Raw genomic sequence first — 24,250 nt, 5'->3', positions numbered from 1 at the left:
CAGGGGGGGGGAGTGCAGCTTCAATATTTGCCCCGATTTCTCCTTCTTCAACCCGGATCCGGGTTTTGGAGTCTTCGGATCCAGGCTCTTCGAGCCGGGTTTTGTTGGCGCCGGTGGCCCAAGCCTTCTCGACGCCGACCATACCCTCGAGTATCTCGGATCCGAGCTCTCGGGGCCGTGGGCCAGGCGTCGGATCCGTGGGAGCGAGTGCATCTTCGGCGCCACCTATGTCGGAGAGCACCTCCCTTTCAGATCCGATGGCTGCTCACCCGATCCCTATCTCGAGCCGAGGAGACTGCTCGGGCCGGAAGAGAGTAGTTCTCCTCGGCTCGAGGTAGTGGAGAGGGTACTGTCGAGGTCTTCCAGGTCCCCGACTCGGGCTTTGGATCCCTCCGCTCCCCCACTGCATACGGGTCTAACTTCCATCATCCTTCCATCGGGACAGCCTGCTCAGACCCTCCAGTTGGTTCCCTCGGAGGAACAAGAGGCCGTTGACGAGCCCTCTTCTGATAGTCCCACAGAGGAGGTGCCTCGTAAATGGACGTGTAAAAGGAGGCACATGGACTCCCCCGAGTCCATCACCACAGATACGGACTTAGAGGAAAGGGAAGGTTCCCCAAGGTCACCCCCCGAGGATGTCTCCTTTGGAGACATCATGGAAATGTTGCGTATTAGGGGGGGGGGTGGTCTGCCCAAAAATCTTCCTCGGATGAGTCCTTATTTCTGGAGGTGTTTGAAGCGGGCCCATCTACCTCCTGGGTGTCCCCACTGGCAGATCCCCTGGTACATCTCCTGACTACCAGGGCTTGGCAGGAACCCGACACCGTGGAGCCTATCCCACGCCGACCGGATAAAATCCTTAGCCCCCCTTCAGACAGGCAGGCTTGGGCCAAAGGGTCTCCAGTTGATGCCATGTTGGTGGCTGCTGCCACTAAGAGAGAACTCTCCCAGGAGAGCTCCACGGTCCACCCGCCGGGCAAGGAGTCCTGGGCGCTGGACCGTATAGGGAAGCGGACCTTTACTTCAGCAACCTTCTCCATGAGGGCGCTGAATTATATGGCGCATGTCATCAGGCTGCAACGGGATTTGATCAAGGAATACACTGCAGCTCCACCTGAGTCCATGTCGGTCGAGGACAAAACCGTGTTCTTGACACGTATGGCCACTCTCAAGTCCATTTCAAATACGTCCATGCGGCTACTGTCTTATGCTACGGAGGGAGCCGCAAGGGCCAGCGGGGCAGGTGTTGTCTTGAGACGTCATGCCTGGCTCCGTCTTTGTAATTTTGCGGAACCTTTCAAGGCATCCTTCGCGAACGCACCCTTTGACGGCTCTTTGCTTTTTGGCAAGACCGTACGCGATACACTAGTCCAAAGCGAGAAGGACGGGAAGACGCTGTCTGCTGTCGAAGTCCACTTCTCAAGCCCCCAACGTTCCTTCTCAAGGAATCAAGAGGGGGCAAAAGAAGCTGTGGTTCCGCAAGTCTCAGCAATCCTATCCAGCTTCGGATTCCGCGCCCTCCAGAGGCAGAGGAGGGCAGGGTGGACACTGGCCCAGAGGCAGAGGGGGACCGCGTAACTTTGGGTCTAGGGAGCCTTTCTCCGAGAGACCCGTGCAGCAGCCCTGAGGGCTTACCCGACTGTCCAGCTCTGGAGGCAGTCAGGGGGCGTTTAACGAAGCACCTGTCATTGTGGGAGTCCATCACGAATGATCGATGGGTGCTCCGAATTATATCCAGAGGCTACAAAATTCCCTTCCTATTTCATCCTCCCTCAGGTGACCGTAGAGATTTCAAATTTGTTAGAAAAAAGAGCCATCCAGCGGGTCCCCCAGACCAATCCAGATCGGGCTACTACTCAAGGTTCTTTTTAGTGCCAAAAAAGACGGGGGACCTCAGGCCCATTCTAGACTTGTCCGCCCTGAACATGTTTGTCCCCAAAAAAAAATTCCGGATGGTCACTGTACAATCTATTCTCCCCTTAATGCAGGAGAATGACTGGATGTGCTCTATAGACCTCAAGGACACGTACTACCACATTCTAATGGACAGACGGTCCAGGAGGTTCCTCTGCTTCGGCTAGGGGCCAGTCATTACCAGTTCAGGGTCCTTCCGTTCGGACTCACCTCAGCCCCCAGGGTGTTCACCAAAGTCATGGCAGTGGTTGCGGCCCACCTGAGGCTTCAGGGCATAAGGGTCTTTCTGTACCTAGACGACTGGCTCCTCACAGCAACCAACAGGCATCAACTTTGTACCGCGAGAGACTATGTGCTGTCTCTTGCCGACAGCTTGGGCATCTCAGTCAACATACCGAAGTCCTTTCTTCATCCTGTGCAAGCATTAGATTTCATAGGAGCCAGGCCAGATTCCCGATTTTCTCGGGCCTTCTTGACCTCAGACAGGCTGTCCAGCCTCTCACTCCAGGTTTTGACTCTTCTTCGCACCAAATCTCCGCCGGCGGAGTTAGTCCTGAGAGCACTAGGCTCGATGGCAGCGGCTATCGGCCTCTCTCTCCATGCTCGCCTAAGGATGCGTATATTACAGTGGGCACTCCAAGTTCAATGGTCATTGTTACTCCACCCATTGAACACTCCTATCCCCCTGAGCAGAGTTTGCAGGGAATCCCTCCTTTGGTGGCTTCACTCCTCAGAACTCAGGCAAGGGAGACCCTTTGTGATTTCCCCCCCAGGTCACGTTAACCATGGATGCTTCTCGCCTAGGGTGGGGGGGGCAGTGTTTGGGCAGACACGTCCAAGGTACGTGGACCTTGTCGGAGACCGCCTTGCACATAAATGTTCTGGAGATGAGGGCGGTGCTTCTAGCGTTGCAGGTTCTCCAAGACCTTCTACCTGTAGGAACGATTGCAGTACAGACGGACAATATGTCAGTGGTCTGGTATATAAACAAACAAGGGGGAACCAGGTCTTACCCTCTTTGTCGAGAAGCCATGAGAGTTTGGGAATGGGCGATATCCACCAACCGCTTTCTAATAGCAACGCACATTCCGGGACGATCCAACATTCTGGCGGACAAATTGAGTCGCGTAATTCTCAGTCCTTATGAGTGGTCTCTCAATCCGAAAGTTGCGAAGGAAATTTTCCACAAGTGGGGTTGGCCTCTCTGCGATCTTTTTGCTACCCCCCAAAACACAAAATGCAGCTAGTTCTTCGCAATTCTTCCCCCAGAAGGGGAGAGCCCCAGAGACGCTCTGATTCATGCTTGGCCTCCCTGTCTACTCTATGCTTACCCCCCGCTTCTGCTCATGGCGAAGTTCATTCAGAAAGCCGGACGGTTGGGGAGCAAAATTATCCTCATAGCCCCATTCTGGCCTCGTCAAATCTGGTTTCCATACCTGCGGTCTAACAGTCTCTCCTCCCCTTTAATCCTGGATCCCATTCCAGATCTGATATCGCACCCAACGGGGTGCCCAACACCGAACCTGGTAAACCTCAAGCTCGAGGCTTGGTTGATCCAGTTCCACTAATGGCAAGGACTCCCGGTATCTCGTCACCAGTGAAAACTATTCTGGTAGTGGCTCATAAACCGTCCACCAGGAAAATCTATAATAGCAAGTGAAACGATTTTCTATCTGGGCTAACAGCCAAGGCATTAACCCCTTTACTGTTCCGATTCCTACAGTCTTGGATTTTTTGTCCATGATTTTTGAACAAGGGGCCAGTGCATCAACGGTAAAAGTACAGTTGGCAGCAATATCCTATTTTCATGTGGGAGACAGATTAGGATCTCTAGCATCTACAAAATTATGTAAGACATTCTTGCGTGGCGTTTTCCTTCTCAAGCCACCAGTGAAATACGTGACTCCCCCTTGGGACTTAACCTTTGTTCTGCAAGCCTTAACGAAACCTCCTTTTGAACCTGCAGCTTCTGCATCCCTTAATTTTCTGTCCTGGAAAACAGCATTCTTGGTGGCCATAACTTCTGCTAAAAGGGTTTCAGAGCTCCAAGCTTTGTGCATGAAACCTCCGTATCTTATTTTCCACAATGACAGAGTGTCTCTCAGGACTAACCCGTCTTTCTTACCAAAAGTGGCATCTGTGGCAAATATCAATCAGACTATCAATCTGCCAGTGTTTTTCAAAAATTTTCAAAATAAGGGAGAATACATGTTGCATACACTAGACGGACATAGACAGTTGCGTTTTTACCTGCACAGGACCAAAGATGTTCGTAAGGCTGATCAACTCTTTGTGTCATTTGCTCCTTCATACATGGGAAAACCTATATCCAAAGTGACACTGGCTAATTGGATTTGTCAATGTATTTCTCAGGCTTATAAGGCATCAGGCAAAACAACCCCATTCAAAATCCGTGCACATTCCACAAGGTCCATCGCAACTTCTGCAGCCTTCTGGTCCAGGATGCTGTTGGACGACATATGTTCAGCAGCCACTTGGTCTTCTGCTCATACGTTTATTTCTCATTATAAGCTGGACATGATATCTAGAAGCAGGGCATCCTTTGGCTCATGTGCTTGAATATCCTCCCATAGACCACCCAGGTTTCTTTGTTTAGGTAGCTGGGGACTCTGTCCCACAGGTTGCAGAACAAATGAAGTAACTACTTCAGATTTAGAAGTTATGTACTCACCATAACGCTCCATCTGAGTAGATACTTCATTTGTCTGCAACCATCCCCCCCTGCCATCCCCCTAACCTGTATCGGGTTTCTAGGATCTTTATGATTCTTGAGAATATCTGAACCTGTTTATTACAGGTTTTTTCAGGTGATACAGCAAAACCGATCTGAGGTAGTGTGGTGGTGACGGGGGATTGTGGGTAGAGGGGAGGAGCTAGGAGCTCGGATCTTGAAGCTTGGAAAGCTGCCGGTCGGATCTGAGGTCGGATCCGAGACCCACAGGTTGCAGACAAATGAAGTACCTACTCAGATGGAACTTTATGGTGAGTACATAACTTCTAATTTTCTCTATTCGATACTTCTGTGATGGTATTCGATTTCTCCCCTTCCTTTCCCTCACTACCCTGTGTTCTTGTGGTAGAATTTTATCTCCTATTAATTTAGCTGCACAGTAGTATATCCTGTTTATTTCTGTTGTATTGCATGGATCTCTGTGGACAGTCCTAATTAGTGATTAATTGATTTGTTTTATCAAACTTCTGACTTTTTGGGTTTTATTGACCATTTGAAGTCTATTTCTTTCATTGATATTAATATATCTATCTAGCTTTATTAAATCAAGCAATTCTTCTCTTTAGCTCATTTTCTTCTAAACTGAGGGCACATTTTTTGTTTTCTATTTCCTGCGGGCATTCTACAGAAAGTTCTATAACGTCTTCCTGTGGCACATTCTCTTCAATTTCATCCTGTACCATCTATTGTTCTTTCATATGGGAACTCGCTGGCCTATCACTCCTCATCATTGACTGTGTCAGAGTTGCCACAGTTTCCTGTTCCTTCCCTTGCTGTCCAGCTTCAAGTGAACGTTTATACTGATTTCCTGTGAAAGGCTCTAAAATATCCTCATATGGCAACTGACCAGTTGCCTCCTGTTCCACTGGTTTCTCCTTAATTTGGAATGGATGTCCATTGCTCTGTCCTGTTGTGATGCTTTCTGAATTAGATTTTCTACACTGAATCCTTCACTTTGCAGGTACTCCATAACCTCAGTTTCCATTTCTTTAACTTCTCCATTACTAATATTCTTTTCTACTTTTTGTCTTCGTCTTCTTATTTTTTTGTATTGTAAAATTTCTTTCTTTCTGTGAGACAGCGCCCACGATCATTTATGTTGGGAGAATCCAGAGGAATTGCAAGAGTGGAAGACCTAATTCCCCATGTTTGGGGGTACAAGGGTGTAACCCCCAAAAAAATTTTGAAAAGTACAACAGTGAGGTTTGCAGCTTGTAGGGATTTTTTCTATTTGAATTGCAGGGTAAAAGTATAAAATATGTGATTAGAAGGCAACTGGATAACACACCTTTAATGTGACATCAGTTCCATCAACATCTAATAACACTGCAAACTGTGATCCAAGCTAGTGTATTACCTATCAGACATCTTCTCTTAAAAAAAGTCTGTAATGCATGTGTTTTCTTTTTTCTGTTACACATCTTGTTTTACTTGGCACCCCCTGCATCTCTTACACCCCACAAACTTCATACGTACTGATTTTAAAATTGCACAACAATGGGAAAGAAAAGATATTTCCTAATCCCCAATGCTGTGCAATCTTGCTGCTTTTCTGCACTTTATTAACCTATCAGTTGACAAAAATACATAGATTATCTTTTAACGGACATGTGTATACACTAACTGCCACATTTCTTTACCTTGGAGACAGGATAATCCATAGTGCATTTCTGAGGACTGCATTAATGGTCTCTGTTGTTTTAACAAGCCCACTGCTTACTCGTAGGTTCATAGGTAGGTACTAGGCTATCGGCCCTAGGGTCTATACAGTCCTAGCCAAAAAGGTACCCTGACTTTCGCCACCCAAGAAAATTATTTTCCTGTGCCCCTGTCGAGCAGAGCCACAGAGGTGATCCCTGGGGTGAATTTTCTATTTCCCATCCAATCATCAAGATTTTTTTTGAAGAGTGCTAATGAGGAGCTTTGTATGATATAGATAGGTAGTTTGTTCCAAAGTATGGGAAGTCTCTGGGACAGGAATCTATCCCTCCAGCATGTTCTGTTTATTGTGATGACAAGGTTTAGGTCCCTAGAGCATGTAGCTCGGAGGGATTTGGAATTCTTTAAGTGGAGTATGTCCAACAGCTCTGGGTTTGACATAGCTTTGTATGTTAGGCAGAGATCGCCTATGAGTAGGTGATATGCGACGGAGTAAAGCTGGAGTTTTTTGAGACGGTCTGCATAGGGCATCTGTTTGAGGCCAGTAATCCTCTTTGTGAGGTATTTCTGCAGCCTTTCCATTTGTTGTAGATGTCTTGTGAGCCTATAATATCAGCGTTGATAATGTCCTAAAATCATATGTTTTTATTAATCTACTTATCATATGAATTACTTAAGTTATAGCTAATTTTTAACATGATGTCTCTGCATACTAGAAAATCTATAAACTGTACACATGTAACTCAAACCTAAACCCTGTCTCACTTATGTATATGTTTTCCTTTTTGCCTGGAACATTTTTGCTACTGTTATATCTCTACTTCTTACTACCTTACCATGTTATTATGAAATTGTTAAATGTCAAACCTAAACCTTGTCTCAATTATGTATATGCTTTTCTCTTTTTTCCCTGAACTTTCATGCAACTGTTATGTAGAAACATTTTATACCTTACCATGTTATGTTGCCTTTTTTGAAATGTAACTGAATACCTGTTGTACTGTGGAGCTTTTCTCCCCGGGTCTCTGCTGAAAAGGGATATGTATCCAGTTGGACTAACCCGGTAAACAAATGTAAAATAAATAAATAAAATAAATAAACATACCAAAAGGGGCATTGTACTCTGTAATGGGTCTAATGAGTGACTAGTAGAGAGGAACAATGACCTCTTTTTTCCTGGATGAGAAACCTTTTGTGATGAGGTGTGCCACGTATAAGGATTTCCTGACTACTGTGGTGATGTGATTATCAAAGGAGAGACTACTGTCCACCTGTGTCCCAAGGTCTCTTATCACACTTTCAGTGTTAAGTAGACTACCACCTATGTGGTAGCTCATGGGTACAGAGTTTTTACCAAAGGGGATGACAGTGCACTTTTTGGCATTGAGCTTGAGGCCATGGCTTTGACACCAAGCATCTGTCTCATTGAGGCCCTTTTGTAGGATGTCCACATCGTTAGGAGTTTCAATTATGGCTCCTAGTTCGCAGTCATCTGCGAACTTCATTAGCCAAAGACTTTCTGTGTTAGCCTGTACTTCAGAAAAGTAGATACCAGACAGGAGAAGACCCAGGACCGAATCCTGTGGTACTCCACTTGTCACTAGTCTGAAGTCGGACTTGGAGTCTGCTACTTTCACAGTGTAGGTTCTGTCAGTGAGCCAGTTGGCAGCTCATCTTGTGCCATAGGGATTTATACCTAATTTAGTGAGTTTATCCATAATTCCAGAGTGGGGGATGGTGTCAAAAGCCTTGGCGAGATCTAGATAGGCTGTGTGGACCACCTTACCCTCATCTACGGCTTTAGTGACTGCTTCAAAGAATAATGATCTGCCTTTTACAAACCTGAACTGGGTGGGGTCCAGAGTTTGGAGATTACCAATATCTTTGTTTATAAGTTCCATGATGATACGTTCCATGGCCTTGCAGACCAGGCTCGTTAGGCTAATGGGGCGGTAGTTCCCAGGGTCCGTGGTGGCTCCCCTTTTGTGGAGTGGGATAACCGTCGCTGTGCGCCATTCAGTGGACACAAAGCCTGAGGTGAGGCTATGATTGACCATGGTGCTTAGGTGGGATGCCAGTTCATTCTATACTTCATGTAGAACGTAGCCTGGGATGTTGTCAGGTCCCATGGATGCTGTGTTCTTGGCTTTGGAGAGTGTGGTTTTTACCTGTGCAGCTGTGATTACCGTAACTTTGCATTCTTCTGCTATAGAGATGGGCCCTTTATGGGGTGGGGGGGGGGTAACGTTAGCACTGAACCTATCTGCCAGGATGTTGGTAATATCAGTTGGTTCTGTATATTTAGTTCTATTATGCTGTAACTCAGAGCAGGTCTGAGTGTTGCCATTGAGATTCTTGACATAGCTATAGAATGCTTTGTGGTTGTCTTTAGAATCAGTGGCGATTTTGTTTTCATAGCTAACTTTGGAAGATTTTATGAGGGATCTCTGGTTCTTACTGAGGCTGACTAGGGAGTTCTGCCAGTCATGGGATTTTACTCTTTTTTGCAACAATTTCTTTCTTCTGTTGTAGAGTTAGTTTATGGCAGGGGACCACCAGATTGGCTTCCTTTTTTTGGAGGATAGCATCTTGGTTCTGTTAGGGATAGCACGATCCCTGCACTTGTGTAAGTGCTTATAAATTGCATTTGTGTAGGATTCAGCAGTTGTACCTCTATTGTCCGTCTGCATGGGTGTTGTGAAGTTTGCCACTTCTAACTTAAGAAGCTTGAGGTTGGCTTTGGAGAAATGTTTTACGGTGGTTTCCCTAATGGGGGTGGGGGCGGGATGTGGATGTCTAGGCTGATTAGCGTGGTCGAATCTGACCGACGAGGAATTGTCCTCTGGTGTGGAACACCAGTCGCCCATGTTGGTAATGACCAGGTCCAGGATATTGCTGCCGCTGGTGGGGATGTGGATAAGTTGATCCTAGGCATTGGAATTTATGAATTCCAGAAAACGTTGAGCAAGAGTTGGTACATGAATAGTTTTCCCAGTTTTGGGGTAGTTGAAATCACCCATTATTAGGGTGTTGGGTTGTACCCTAATATTTTCCAGTGTATCAAGAAATGAGGAGTGGGAATCTTGGGGCATGGTGGGGGATCTGTAGCAAGTTACAATTTGGATTGCAGTCTTGCCCAGAGTTAGTTGCAACTGGATAATCTCGGATGTGTTATGCCGAGCAACTAGCCCAGAGGTGTGGATATCCTTAATGAATATGGACACGCCTCCACCTTTAGTGTTTCAGTCCAGGTTAGGTGGCCGAAAGGTGTGGTATGAATTATAGCCTGGTAATGCAGGGTTGCTCAGGGGCGACAGGTGCAGACCATCTCTGCCAAAGCATCGTGGTCTGTTCAATTTTATGGGTGTACGGTGATAATGACTCATTATTGTCTGCATCTTGCAGTACATATAACATCAAGATAGTCTTACTTAGGCCTTTAATTATGTCCTAATGATAGGACTTCACATTTTGTACTTTTGGCCATCTTGCTGTCTCTCCATCATTTTATATGATGGACCATGGCATTCTGTTAAAGTGTATATGGATATGCTGTGAGTCACAGCTTCTGCTTTCGATTATCCTTCCCTAATGACCAAATGTGTGCTGTGGCTCCCTTTGAGGATTTGAAATGGCATCAAAAACTGGGTGACTACTGATTACTTGAGATTCAGCACCTCCAGGATAGTGGGCATGGCTGTTATGCCATGATGATTCCAGATGTCCAGCTTTAAAGCCAAGCATTATGTATGGTATATGTATATGTATTTATATATATATATATATATATATATATATATGAGAATATGAGACAGTGATGAGCTGAGTTTGTTTATAAGGTTAAAAAATGTTGTTGTGGTCCTAGGTTACAAATAGGGACCAGATGGCATCTGTCGACAGGTAATCATGCATCCAGTTAAGGAACTTTGCCCACACAAAATACCTTTTCCTTCCATTTCAGCTTTCCATGCTTGCATGCGGTTCTGTATGCAGTCTGACTGCTATAATTCATTCTACTTTGGGCTCCCTAATACTGAACTGCAGCTGATCTACAAAATTCAGCAGCCTGGTTATTCTTTGTACTCACCAGCTATATGGTCTTCAGACACTGACTTAAATACTATCTAACCAAGAAAAAAGAATGTAAATGTTATTCTTCTGACTGCATAGTCTGATAACTCTCACGTCAGACCTTACTTGAAAGCCTAGTGCTTTATTCTTCAGATACACTGACAATTATATCACTGTCCTTTGTTATGATCTGGAAAACCTTGTACAAACTGTGGATACATGTAATGCTTTCAAACTTGTTCTAACTTGTTGGAAATAGTGGAATTTGCATTAAAACTTTTTTGTTACTTGTCACTTTGTAACTTTGAATTACATTTACTTTGTTTTTTAGTTTGCATTTTACCATTTATAATGCTTTTGTTACATTGTGTTCTGGGATGAGCCTGAATTGATCATAATCAATCAGTGCACTACCATGGTAAACAATCTAAAATAAAAAAATGAAATACTTGTACTTATTTTTAATTACTCTGCTACTCCAGTGCCAGTTTCAGCTCTCCATTCTATCACATATAACCTTTAAGCTTCTACACTTGGTTTATTTTGGCTTGCACAGAATGGGACAGGTTATTTCAATGAGCTTTTGGTCCTGTGCAGTCCTGTCTGACCTATGTGGTGTCTTTTCTAGGTGCTTCTGGATGTGCATCGAGTGCGTTTGGATTAATTTGGTGCTCCTTTTTCTTACCAGACACATGCCTGGAGAACCTCTTCCTGTAGTGGGTCATGGCGTCCTTCATGCTAGTCAGTTGTAAGAGTTTGCTGGAAGTGTCTTTACTTATACTGGCTTATGACCAAACTTAGTTACTATTGCTTTTATGTACTATTTTTTTTGACGGTTTTTGTTTGTTAAACCTACAGTATGCTTGGTGTGTTTTGTCTAACTGTGTTTTAATGTATAGTGTTTAGTTACAAGCACTCTAATAAACCTGAGTTTGGATCTTTCTTTCCTTTTTTCCTTTTTATTACTCCTCATACCTAATTTTTTATGCAGCTCACTTCTACATGCTGCACTGAGCCACGTCTTGGCTGGTATTGTTTAACATTCATTACTGTTCCTCCAACCATAGTGATTGAACACCGTTATGCATATCATGTAGCAGCATAGATTTCCCAGTCATTATTTTATTGCTGTTTGTTCTGCAGCTGACTGCCTGAGTGTGCATCCTACTTAATATTAAGAGAAAGCTACACGCTGGATCATGAGTGTTTTTTTTTTCTTCAGTGTGTCTGTGTGTTCTAAGTTACTGTATCATAACCATTCTGTGTGCCCCTTGTAATAGTTCAAGTTAGTATTTCCCTGGGGTTAGATTGGGTCCAGTGGAATCATTGCGCTACCTCAGTTAACAAATTCAAAATAAAATAAGATATTCTTCCACAAAATGGCCATCTTCAGTTGTGCTATATATCTTATTTTACTGATTTATGTTTTTCCCAAACTGATTTTAAGTCTTGTTTGAGGCAATGGAGTCATTCATTTTTTTCCTTCCCATTGATGTAGAATGGCGGTAGTGTGAGTCACAGGTATCTTGTAGCTTATCTAACCCGAAGTTACTGTTCCCTGAACATCATGTACCCGAGATCCAAATGCCAGGGTGCTGTCCTGTATATATATATATATATATATATATATATATATATATATATATATATATATATATATATATATATATATATATATATATATATTTATTTATTTTTTTTGCTGATTGATGCTAGGGAATTTAGTATATCTAGGTGTGCTTTACTGAATAGTCAGCAGCTTCCTCTAATGGGAATAATTTGATGATGACCAGTTGCATTAAGTAAGTACAGAGGTTAATAGGGATTCTTTTAATCTTTTTACAGCTGTACATAGGTATATGAGATCGGTTTAATTTTTTCTTTGTAACTTTTTCCCTCACCAGATGAAGAGTATGAGTCTAGGGGACCCCCGGACATTCCCATTCATAGAACCACCTCCTCTGTCCAGTGTTGAGACTGCAGTGCGTTATCTCCAAGAGCAGGGTGCAGTTGATGAAACGGAGCAGCTCACAACCATTGGAAACCTCCTGGCTCAACTTCCTGTAGATGTTGTCATTGGTAAGGAAAGTTTTATTCAGAAGGCACATGTACTAGTAATATTTCTGTCTAGCCAGTAGTAGTTTGCATCAACTCTTGGTGCCTTTAAATGTTTTGATGTACTTGTGCAAAGAGGTAATGCTAAGTTGTCTATGTGAAAAATTATGTTTTGTAAAAAGATCAGACTTCAAAAGTTCCCCCCATCCTTAGCCTCTTAACATTTGAGCGCTAGGTACTTTTTTGGACATAGCTAGTTAAGTTACGTTTTCTAGAAATTGTCAAACCTGCTGTACATTTGTGTGTCATATGTTTAGAGAGTTTTTTCATGGTGTAGTTGGTTTTTCTATAGCTATTTATAGTGCCATCTTAAGGGATTTGTGGCATTTCTCCTTTTAGTGTAAAATAACTAGAGATTAATTTACTTTTTTATTTAATATAATGACATATAGCAACAGTCACCACAAAATTAGATTGTTCTCTGCTATTCTTGAACTGAAATAGCAGTGATAAAGGAGTACTTAATGTATTTGGAAGGTAATAACTGAATTCTAACTTTGTATTGTTACACAGTGGGAGACCTCCCCAACTGTAAATGCCACTTTTTGTGGTCTTTAGACTGAGTACATACGTAGGCCAATCCAGGATTAGCCATCACTATTTTAGAAAGGAAGCTTATGGTGTTCTGCTAGCTAGTGAAAACAGCAGAACACTGACCCAGAGCAACTGAACACACATGAGCACTAGAGCTCACTTCACTTATGAAGTTTCATGATAAGGACTTTGTTGACATGCTTAACTTCCATAGGATGTATTGAATCACTTCTCACAGCTCCTCATAGGTACTGCTGATTGGATATGTGTGATGTCACTGTCACATGGCAGTAGCTGCTGAAGAGGCATGGGAACTCTTCTCTGAGATGTTGGGCTCACTTCCATGTATGGCAACACTGACAAAGAATGGAATGTGGTTCCAGTACAATAATGACGTAGTGCAGCTTTGATGCAAATTGCTTTTGGCTTGTATTGAAATCAGCTTTTATTTCTTTTCTTAGGTAAAATGCTGATTTTAGGCTGTGTATTTCATATTGTGGAACCTGTTCTTACCATCGCAGCAGCACTTAGTGTGCAATCGCCTTTCCAGCGTAATGCACACACCAGACTAGAGTGCAGCTCAGCAAGAAAAGAACTGGAGAGTGATCATGGAGATCCCTTCACACTGCTGAATATCTTCAATGAATGGGTGAAGGTGGGCTATGTGTATATGATTGAAAGCCACTATTTTGTTTTTTTCTTTTCCTTTATTGAAACCAGTATCTCTCATGAAAGTTGTCAGTGATATGCATCTTGTGTATGTTTAGTTTTCTTAAAGTTACACAGTATGCTAGTATATATTTTAAGAGTCAGAACCTATTCTGTGGATGTAGTTTGCATACATTAACGTGAATTGTTTAGTAATGTGAGTTATTTAAAGGAAATCAGGATGACAAAAAAACAGGGGCAAATTATCGGAGTATTTTTATATAGCTCATGGTTTCAGAATTCTTTTTTCTCCACTAACCTGCACTGCATTGCTCATAGCTGCTTGCCAAGGCAAACAGACACCGTGCTTTTTTCTCATTAAATGTTAAAACATACCTTTCAACACTATAGAATTTTAAAAAAAGGTGTAGCAGTACAATCATTTGGTATTCCCATTCTCATTTATGTTGCCGAAACCCTTGTTGCAGCTCCAAAATAACCCTATCAAGGTTCATAGATTCATAGATTAGTACTAAGCTAAGTGCCCTTGTGGGCCATTTTAAGCCTAGCCAGTTATCCCTTGTGAGACTCAAAACCTGTACCTTGTGTTTGTAAGGCAAACACCTTAACCATTAGGCCACCCTCCCAACCCAAACGCAATTAAGCTCTTCTCTTAGCTATTTGTATAGTGGATGTATGATACTATGAACAGTGAGATACCAGAGTGAAAGGGGTGTGACCTGTGCACATCAATATGAAAGCAGAGTCTTCACCATAAAGCTGCAGCAAAAAATCAAATAATGGTTAGAGCTTTAAAATTTAATATTACTGGTTCTGCACACAAAATTAATGTTCAAATGAGCTGATTCCAATTAAGCACTGACTCATATGTCTCTGGAAAAATATAATCTCGTGAAAGCTGTAAGAATCTCATACATTTGGCTTAAAAATAGGCTAACATAAGAAAGTACAAAGGGTACAGCTTTTTTGATAGTGTAACAAAAAGTAATTCTGCAAGTTTCTGATTTGTTATACAACTTATTTACACTTAATTTTTTAGTTTCTTTTAACTTTAAGAGTAAAACAGTGCAGACGAGATTCTAAAATGACATTACAAAAAAAATATTAAAAAAATCCAAGCTTCCTTTTCTGTTGAAATTGTTTCCCTTTTCATGTAATCAATCATTACACATAATTAACACCTTTGTCTCACTTTTGGCTAAACAAACTTATTAATAATGTTTCTGATTAAAACCAGACAATATATAAACACAACTTATTGACTGATGATGATGATGATGATGTGATCTCAGAAAATTTAGCTAGTAAAAACAGAGTACCACAGTTACATCTTGTGGCCAGAATGCAGATAATCACCATTTAAAAACATTCATTCAGATATAGCTGAACTAATGCCCCTAAATTAAACATAGATTAATTACACCCTCTACTAACTTATCATGCCAGCCCATTTTATTTGGATTATAAATGTTAATAGGATCAGTCCCAGCAAATTCAAAATCGGGGTGTTTGAGTATGTAGAGAATGTTCAGTTAAAATTTAATAAAAACTTAAAAAATAAAAAGCGTACGTACAGAAAGAGCATCTGTGGTATTTTTACATCTGTTATCACTTAAGTGTTCCAGAATCCCATTCCTAAGTATTCTGGAAACTCTGTCGATTCAGTCACTAGCTCAACAGGTAGCACACTCATTTGGTGCAGAAGGTTGTGGGTTTTGTTCCCACACCAGGTAGTTGGATTCATTTTCTAATGTTGTCAGTGTAGTGCAGTGTAAGGGGGTGCTGCACTCCTGAGTGTGCCATATTTCTGATGAGATGTTAAACCAAGGCCCCAACTGCCCAAGTTGGTGGCAGCTTGGATTTAAAAGATGCCATGTCGCTTATTGAAAAAAGAGTATTCTCAGTATGAATGCCACCTCTAGTCTTCCTGGAAAAGAGGATACTGGCCTATTGGGACTAACTCATTGAACAAAGAATACATTAACCAGAGTAAAGTAGTCCAAAAAAGTAGAATGATGGGGATGACACCAAGTTCTCAGCATAAAACGAACAATCTTTTATTTTAAAACAACATAAGCGCTTTCACAGCTCTTGCTGCTTCTTCAGATGTCAGTATAAAAATGCAGTCACACACAGCAGTTTATACAGAAATTCAACTAGCAAATCAACTAATTAAGCAATTATGTATTAAAAGAATACAAACAATAAATGTAATAAAAATGTAAAAATAAGAAATAAACTTAAAATCAACTAATGCATATAAGTGTATATAAAGCTCATCCAAAAAGTGAGCGTGTCTGTAACAAAGATGTAAGGGGGACTTTATCATTTAGTCCTGAACCATAATCAGCACTTAACCTAGATATCCACTTGGTCTCTAAGCTTTCAGTAGCATTCCTAACATCACCCAGCCTGTTAGTAGCTGCTTTATGTGCTATGACTTGAAACTTAAAACAATGTGTGTGTGAGGTGAACTTCACATGTTTAGAAAGAGCACTGCACTCAGTACCATTATCTATGTGTCTTAAGTGTTCTACTCTACGTTCCTTCAACTGTCTGTCAGTCATGCCTCCGTAGAACTTTGTGCAGGCAGTGCAGCATGCTAAATAACCAAATGAGAAGAAGTACAAGTAGCTTGAACATCAAACACATACTGTTTACCCTGATCTGGTGTATAAACATACCAGTAGTGTCAATATAACTGCAGCACTTAAAAGTATGACATTGTCTAGTTCCTTTATAAGTGGAACCCATTTTATTCCTAGTAGTTTTAGCATCAGTGAACTGTTTTGGATAACAAAGCATCTGTTTTAAAGATCGTTTCTTCTTAAAGATAAAGTTAAGTTGTTCACCCACCATCTTTTTAACATCATTATTCGTTGTTATAATGGGCCAATGCTTCCTTATAATATCCAAAACATCAATGAACAGGGCTAAGGATAGTAGGTTTGTGAATGGGAAAAAAATGAGCGTGGGACAACTTACAATGTGGAAAAAAATGGGAACAATGAACATGCATATGACCTACAAGACCCTTTAGAACTCCCCGCTTTAAGAAGGTCAGAAAGGATAAGGAATCGACCACCAATATATTACAGTATGGGGGGGGGGGGGCAGGAGATACAACCACTGGAACAGGCAGAATCCTTAACAGATACTAATTGTATAAAACAAGATGGAAGTGTATTTAGTTTTAGGGGGTATAACATTTACAATTATAGCAGTAAAAAAGTGAATGAGACTTATTTTAACCTGTTATCAAAAGAGTTTAAGTTTATCCCAAAAAGTAAAACAAGCATCAGCAAAGCGCTAATATTGACTTAAAATTATTTTTGAGAAAGAAAAATTTGGAACTCTTTTTTTGGGGAAGAATTTAATCCACGAGTGGATATAGAATTAAAAAGGAGAATCACTTTTAACCCACCCTTACATCTTGAGGCTTTAATGGAAAAAGAATTTACTGAAATAAATAAGCATATGATTGGCTTTAATTTATCAAGAGAAGAAAATACATTATTAAAAGAATTGAGTCAAGACAAATCAGTGAGAGTCATGAGGCCGGATAAGGGTGGGGGTGCTATTATTATAGATAATTTGATTTATGAAGCAAAAATGATGGAGATTTTGGAGGGTACAAGAAAGTATAGAAGAGTTTCTATAAATGAAATTAATATTGCGAATAAGAAAGTGGAATTATCATTGAATGGTTTATTAGTTGAAGGCACCATTGATGTGAGTACTTATAACTTCCTACATGTAGAAAATCCCATGACTCCCACCATATTTGGAATTCCAAAAGTACACAAGAGTGTTCAAAATCCACCATTGGGACCCATTGTTGCCTCAGAGGGGTCAATTACTGCCCATTTGGCAAAGTTTTTAGACAAGAAATTAAATGAGATGGCTATGAGTGGCCAGGGACTGGTTAAAGATTCATGAGATCTACTAAGGAATATTAAAGAGAGTATATATGATGACAGTATAATTTTTATTACAATAGACATAGTAGATTTATTTACTTCTATCCCACATGTAGAAGGGATGAAATGGTTCGAAGAAGCCTTAGTGAAGTATGGCAAATTTATTAACAAGGATTTTTATCTGATTTTAACTTTAATGGAAATTGTGCTAAAAATAATTTTATCCACTATGAAGGTGAATTTTTTCAGCAATAACAAGGCATGGCAATGGGGGCAAGATGTGCCCCCCCGTATGCTAATATTATACTTTCATTTTGGGAAGAAATTTTATTTTAGGCTCCAGGTATGTCAATTGTTGGAAAATTGTATAAAAGATACCTGGACAATATGTGTTTTTTATGGAATGATACAGAAGAAAGGTTTTTAGAATTTGTTAAATATATATATCAGAATCTAGTGGGTTTTTACAATTTACATATAAAATAGAAACAGGCTTGAAGATTTGGACATTTCTGTTTCTAAGCAGGATGGTAGCTTTAGTTCTAAAGTATATAGGAAAGAGACATTCTCGAATTCATATTTAGCTTTTAATAGTGCACACCCCTTTTATCAGAAAAAAGGAATAATAAAAGGACAATATGTAAGGGGAAGCAGGATGACATCAAAGGATAGTGACTTTGAGAATGAATGTAAAAAACTATTCAACATGTTTTATGAAAGAGCCTACCCAGTGGATTTGATTAAGAAAGTGGAAGAGGAAATAAGACAGGAAAGGAAGGGGAAATTCAAGCCTATTTTAGGTGAGGGTATGTCCACAAGGAAAGAAAATTAGCAAGACTTGTCAGATAAGGTTAATGGAGTACTGGTTAGTAACTTTCTAACAGATTTTAACAGTGATTTATACACAGAGAATTATTAGAGAATGAATGGGCTAGGTTTACTACCACATCAGACCTGGAGATTATTTTTAACAAACCATTTAAATGGACCTATCGTAAGGGTAGAAGTATTAAAAATATCTTGGAAAATAATAAGAATGAATTTATAGCTCAAAAAAAGGTAAAGTGGTTACTATTAATTGTGGATGCTGCTCTCAATGTACATGTATAAAAAGAACAGATACAGTATAACTTGTTAGTAGGGACAGGTTAATTATGAGTAAATGTTTTGCAAATTGTGAAACAAGTGGTATAGTCTATTTAGTAACGTAATAAATGTGATGCATTTTATGTGGGGAAATCAGAAAGAAAGTTGAAAAGTAGAATATATGAGCATAATTATGATAATTAGGAATACATGTAAAAATAATGCTCTGAAAAAGCCAGATTTTTCTTTTTTGTCCTAGAAGTGGTACTTAAGGACATTAGGGGTGGTCCATGGGAAGTCCGTCTTGAATATAAAGATCTTTTCTGGCAATTAACATTGGAAGCTACAAAGTTTCCAGGGCTTAATGATTCAGTTTCCCAAGCCAATTTTGAAATAAAGGTCAGCAAAACTTTAATAGTCATCTATTTTATTGCTTTTAAACAAAAAAATCTTTTTAGATAATTATTATTTTTTTTTAATATGATAATGTACTTGCTTGAATTTTACTGAAGGGATCAAATTTTTGGTTACTGATGCAATTTTTAAGATGTCCACTAGATGGAGCTATTAAATATCTTTTGATATTATAATGAACATTTTTAGGAATGTGTTTTTTATAAACACATTTTATGAATGAATTTTTATAAAGTTTTATGATTGATATTACTAACTAGTTTAGGAAATGAATGTAGGCTACATTTGAATTATGAGTTCTATGTACTTCTTAACAAGATTTTATTTGGGGGAAGTGTTATAAGGTGTTATAAGGTTTTCTGCCAATGAAATATTCTAATTGATTAAGTAAGAAAGTATTTAAGTCGAGTTCTGTTTTATGTATGCATTTCATCTGAGGAAGTTTGGTTGCAGACGAAAACGCTATATGTTTGTTAAGAAAGCATTTATGCTTAGGCGTATAAAGGCCTGAAGGGGCTGTTTTTTATGTGTGTTTTTTTTATTTGTGTGGAGTGTTAAATAAAATATAAACTACACTGAGAAGAGTCGTGGGCTTTTTCCAAGTGCTCTGGTTGTTTTTTGGAATATCCAAGACATACCCTGTAGTGTAAGAATAAGTCACCGGTACCCTGCATTTACTATCACTCAGTCTCTTGAGGTGAATAGAAGCTGGATTTGAAGAAAAGAAGGGTCTGCCTCTACCTTTTCTAACATCAGAGACGTTATTCAGTACTTGTACATTACATCTCTTGTAGCCCCTATCCACCAACTTATTCTCCAGGTCTTTCATTTCAGCCATAAAATTGCCTTCACTGACATTCACTCTTAAAACTCTTAGTCTTTGCCCTATGTTATCAAATACATATTTAGGGTGCATGCTTGTGAGGTGTAAAAAGTTGTTCCTGTAACAAGGTTTCCTGTATAGTGACGTATCCATCTCTCCACTGCCTGATACTCTGATAAGTACATCTAAGTAACTAATTTCTATTTTAGAATACTTAGCTGTAAATCTCAGAAATGTAGTACTAGCATTAATCTCTTCTATAAACATAACCAACTCATCTCGTGTACCCTTCCAAATCAAAAATAAATCCTCCATAAAACATCTGTAAAATAAAATGACTTTTACATATGTATCAACCAATATGTGCTTAAGTTCCCAGATGAGCATAATGAGATTGGCGTAGCTGTTGGCACATGATGTGCCCATTGCTACACCATCTCTTTGCAAAAATAATTACCATCAAAAACAAATACATTGTTATATAAAACCAACTCAAGTAAATAAAGTAATTCAACCTTACTATCACTAAACATATATTGTTCCATCAAATATTGTACCACCCATTCAATACCCAACATATTTGGTATAACTGTGAAGAGGGAACTTACATCCAAGGTTACCAAGTAACATCCCTCTACATCAAATCAGCCTGTGTAAACTCAAAGATCAATCAGAAATTGTCTGGGGGTCACTCAGGATATGTGATTTGGTATTGACAAGTGATCTGAAATGCTTTTCTAGAAAGATGGACATAGACTATGTACTTCATTTTCTACCAGACACTATAGGTCTAAGCGGTGGATTTACAGGATCCTTGTGTAACTTGGGCAGGCCCTGTATAAAGGGAATCAAGGGATGTTGCATTATTTGATAAATATTTAGATCCATGGTTGTGGTATTTGGTGGATTATTTGATTTGTGGAGATACAAGACATCAAAGGCCACTGAATCCCTAAACACATGGAAGACAAGGCCTAGATCTTCCATCAGGAGTCTGTAAGATACTGAATAAAGGGACAATGCTTCCAGCCTTTTCTACTAGCTTAAGGTTTTTAAACCAGGGAATTTTTTTAGGAACATATGGGGGCTTTCTAGTTTGATTTGTCCCATGAGGTACATTCCAAAGGGGACTAGGAGGATTTGCAACCTACAACATTTTTTTCAATGCAGACAGCATATAGACTGACACCTTTAGATACCACCAGGCTTACAAGATTGCCCCTTCCATAGAGTATTGAAAGTCACCTGTCAGTCTAATGCATAAAATTGTCTTTCTTCTTTGCAGACAGTAAATAGACTGATGCCATTTGGGAGCCACTTGGTAAGCTGCTAAAAAACATCTGCACTACTGAGCCTGCAGCCATTGTTCCTAAAGGAAAGGGACACTTCATCTGTTAATATAATTCAGGCTTGTTAAAGCCATTACATCTTGATAGGTATGGTTTTCTTACCCATGAGCAGCTTGTCTCCCTTAGAAAAATCAAGCATTTAAGTGTACTGCTGCTGTTCCTTTTATTGAGGATTGACCCATACTGACAACCCAAGCTGCTAATCCAACTGTTTTCCTTCCCATACTGAACTCTGATGAAGGTGGACTCAATGCATTTTTAACTACTGACTGTTCTGTTACTTTCTCTGTAGTTACATTGGTAACATTAACCCATCAGTTGGTTAATTTAACTGAATGTTTCTGATTCTTAGAAACATACTTGGCTCAGCTCTTTCCTCTGTTTTCCCAAGAAACCTAAAAATCTCTTCCATCAACATCCAAAGTATAGTTAACAGTCTAACAGAATTCCATTCCTGGATCTCTCATTACTCACCTGACATTATCATCCTCACTGAAACCTGGCTTAAGCCACACATCAAAGACTGAAATTCTTCCTCAAGGCTGTAATATTATAAAAGCTTATAGATTACACAAAAAATCTGGTGGTGTAGCCATCTTATTTTCAAATGACCTTGCTTTCTGTCCCTCATGCTTTGTCCTACCTACATTTCGCTCTGCAGCGATACCAATTTCTAACCTGAAACTAAACAATCATAAAATCTATGTATCTTTGCCCTTTATATCCCTCCAGGTGAAATATCCCTGTCCTGGAAAATATCTTTAACTGGATATCATGTTCCATATCCTTTAAAACTACAGTCCTTAGTGATATCAACACTGACTGGCAGCACCTTTCAGCAGGCTGTCCGTCAAATAGCATCAGCACATTTCAACAGACTGTCCCTCAAATAGCATCAACCAATATGGATTTACAGAACTTATAACGTCCCATACCCTCCCCAACAAAATCTCTGGCTCCATTCTAGATTGTATCCTAGTTTCAAATCCTAAGCAATAAAAGCTCTCCAAGAACCCTCCCAGACTCACTGGTCTACATCATATTATTGAATTAACACTTACCCAAAAATTACATTAACGAGATGACTTGCCGACAACGTATTTTAACGAACACCCGGATCACCAAAGTTGTACTCTGGGGAAACTAACCACTTGGCCACCACGAAAAAGCCCCCCAAAAAACTCACTGAAACAAATCAAACCCACCCAAGTGGGGGACTTCACCTCCACACCCCGCAACTAAATATACCAACTCTGAGATCTTGTTATAGTGGGGAAAAAGCAAAGTTTGCCATGGTGGCCAAGTGGTTAGTTTTCTGGAGTACAACTTCATTGATTAGGGTGTTCGTTAAAATACATTTTCGGCAAAGTCGTCTCGTGAATGTAATTTTTGGGTAAGTGAGAATTCGATAATATCAAGTAGACCCAAACTCACTCAGTGACCACTATCCCATCTACATCCAGAGATTAAAAAAACACAACTCCAAAGATCAACTTCTTAAAGAATGCCATAACCTGCCCAACTTTAAACCTGATATTTTTCAACAGTGTTCTTTAATCCCTTAACTGGTCAAATCTTTACATCTTACCTGTGTAAGATGCTGCACTTCAGTTCAGTTCATTACTTCTCAGTACCCTACATCAGATGAAAATGTGTTAAATCCACCAGACTGTCTGGGCTATGCCACGCTAGTTACACACTAATGCACAAGAGAGACAAAGCTTTGAACCAAATCTCCTGCTCCTCTTCAAACTTATAAGCATCTACTTAACCTTGCTAACATTCAAGTCATTGCTAATGAAAAACAGCATTGCTTAGAACCACAAATAAACCATAAAAAAAACTTTTAGTTCTACATTAACAAAGTCCTACACCCTGGAACTCTTACTTTACCCACCTCCTGCCCAGATAGATCTCCCTTAGAAACTGCTAATAAATTTACTCCCATTTTATAAACTGAATAACACAAAAATCCCATACAAACACACAACGGCCCTGATGAGATCCCCACTTCCAATAAACCCCTCTTCTCCTTAAAAGCTGTCTCTACCTCGCATATAAAACACCTACTCTGTAAGCTCAAACACTGCTCTTACTCTCTCTTGACAACCTACAGAACATCTAAAGCTTGCAGCTACTTTCATTGCTTATCATGTCTCTATCTTGATCAGCAGATCAGTTCAAGAATCATATGTCTCATTTTTTTGGAAAAAAATTCTTAATCATGCAAAGGTCTTAACAAAGGAGGCAGCTCCTCTGAAATGACAAACTTTAGGCCTATTGCTGTCTTATACCCCTCTCTAACATTCTAAAAAAAGAGCATGCGTCAGCAAATGTTTTAGTTCTGTCTTCAAGAAAATCTAATAACCTTTACTCAACATGGTTTTTGCCCATACTGTAGCACAACAACTGCCCTGATTGCCTTCTTAGTTAATGTCATCAAAGTTACAAATAACAATAACTTTGTCTCTTCCCTGTTTTAGATCTCTCCAATGCCTTTGACACAGACTCTCACTCTAAATTACTTTCTAAAATGTCGGCACTTGGTCTGTCTAATACAACACTCAGCTGCTTATCTAGCTACCTTTCTCATTGGCAACAATCTTTTCTCCCACTTCATACTGGTGTGCTTCAAGGCTGTATCCTTGGACCTCTTCTTTTAACATATCTATTAACAGCTTTCATAAATCTTTCCAAGAGGCTTCCCTCATCCAGTACTCCGATGACTCCACCTTTATCTGCTCATCAAACACTCTTCCCCATTGACACGCCATTACTCAAAATGGCTTTATCTTCACAGAATCCTGATTCTTTGGAAAACTCCTCTTTCTAAATACCAGTAATACCAAGCTATCGCCGTTTCTTTCCAAATCTCTAGGACCTCTCAAAAGCATCTTCACAAACACTTCTCTCAATCACACAGATATAGAAGTCAGATCTCATA

The 24,250-nt window shown here is 40.2% G+C and overlaps 1 protein-coding gene across 1 annotated transcript in view; it reads left to right on the top strand.

The window, feature by feature from the left end:
* DHX34 (DExH-box helicase 34) overlaps positions 1-24,250 on the top strand; it is a 1,598,514-nt gene that overhangs the window by 531,741 nt on the left and 1,042,523 nt on the right. The window contains exons 6-7 of the mRNA XM_044078772.1: positions 12,301-12,475; positions 13,507-13,700. Coding sequence (XP_043934707.1) covers positions 12,301-12,475; positions 13,507-13,700 — 369 coding nt within the window. The remainder of the gene's footprint in view (positions 1-12,300; positions 12,476-13,506; positions 13,701-24,250) is intronic.

The sequence above is a fragment of the Protopterus annectens genome, chromosome 1.part0, assembly GCF_019279795.1.
Source record: "Protopterus annectens isolate FY-2018-M chromosome 1.part0, PAN1.0, whole genome shotgun sequence".
NCBI classification, from domain to species: Eukaryota; Metazoa; Chordata; order Ceratodontiformes; family Protopteridae; genus Protopterus; species Protopterus annectens.
The sequence above is the reverse complement of the archived record's forward strand: the minus strand, read 5'-3'. Positions and strand labels throughout refer to the sequence as shown.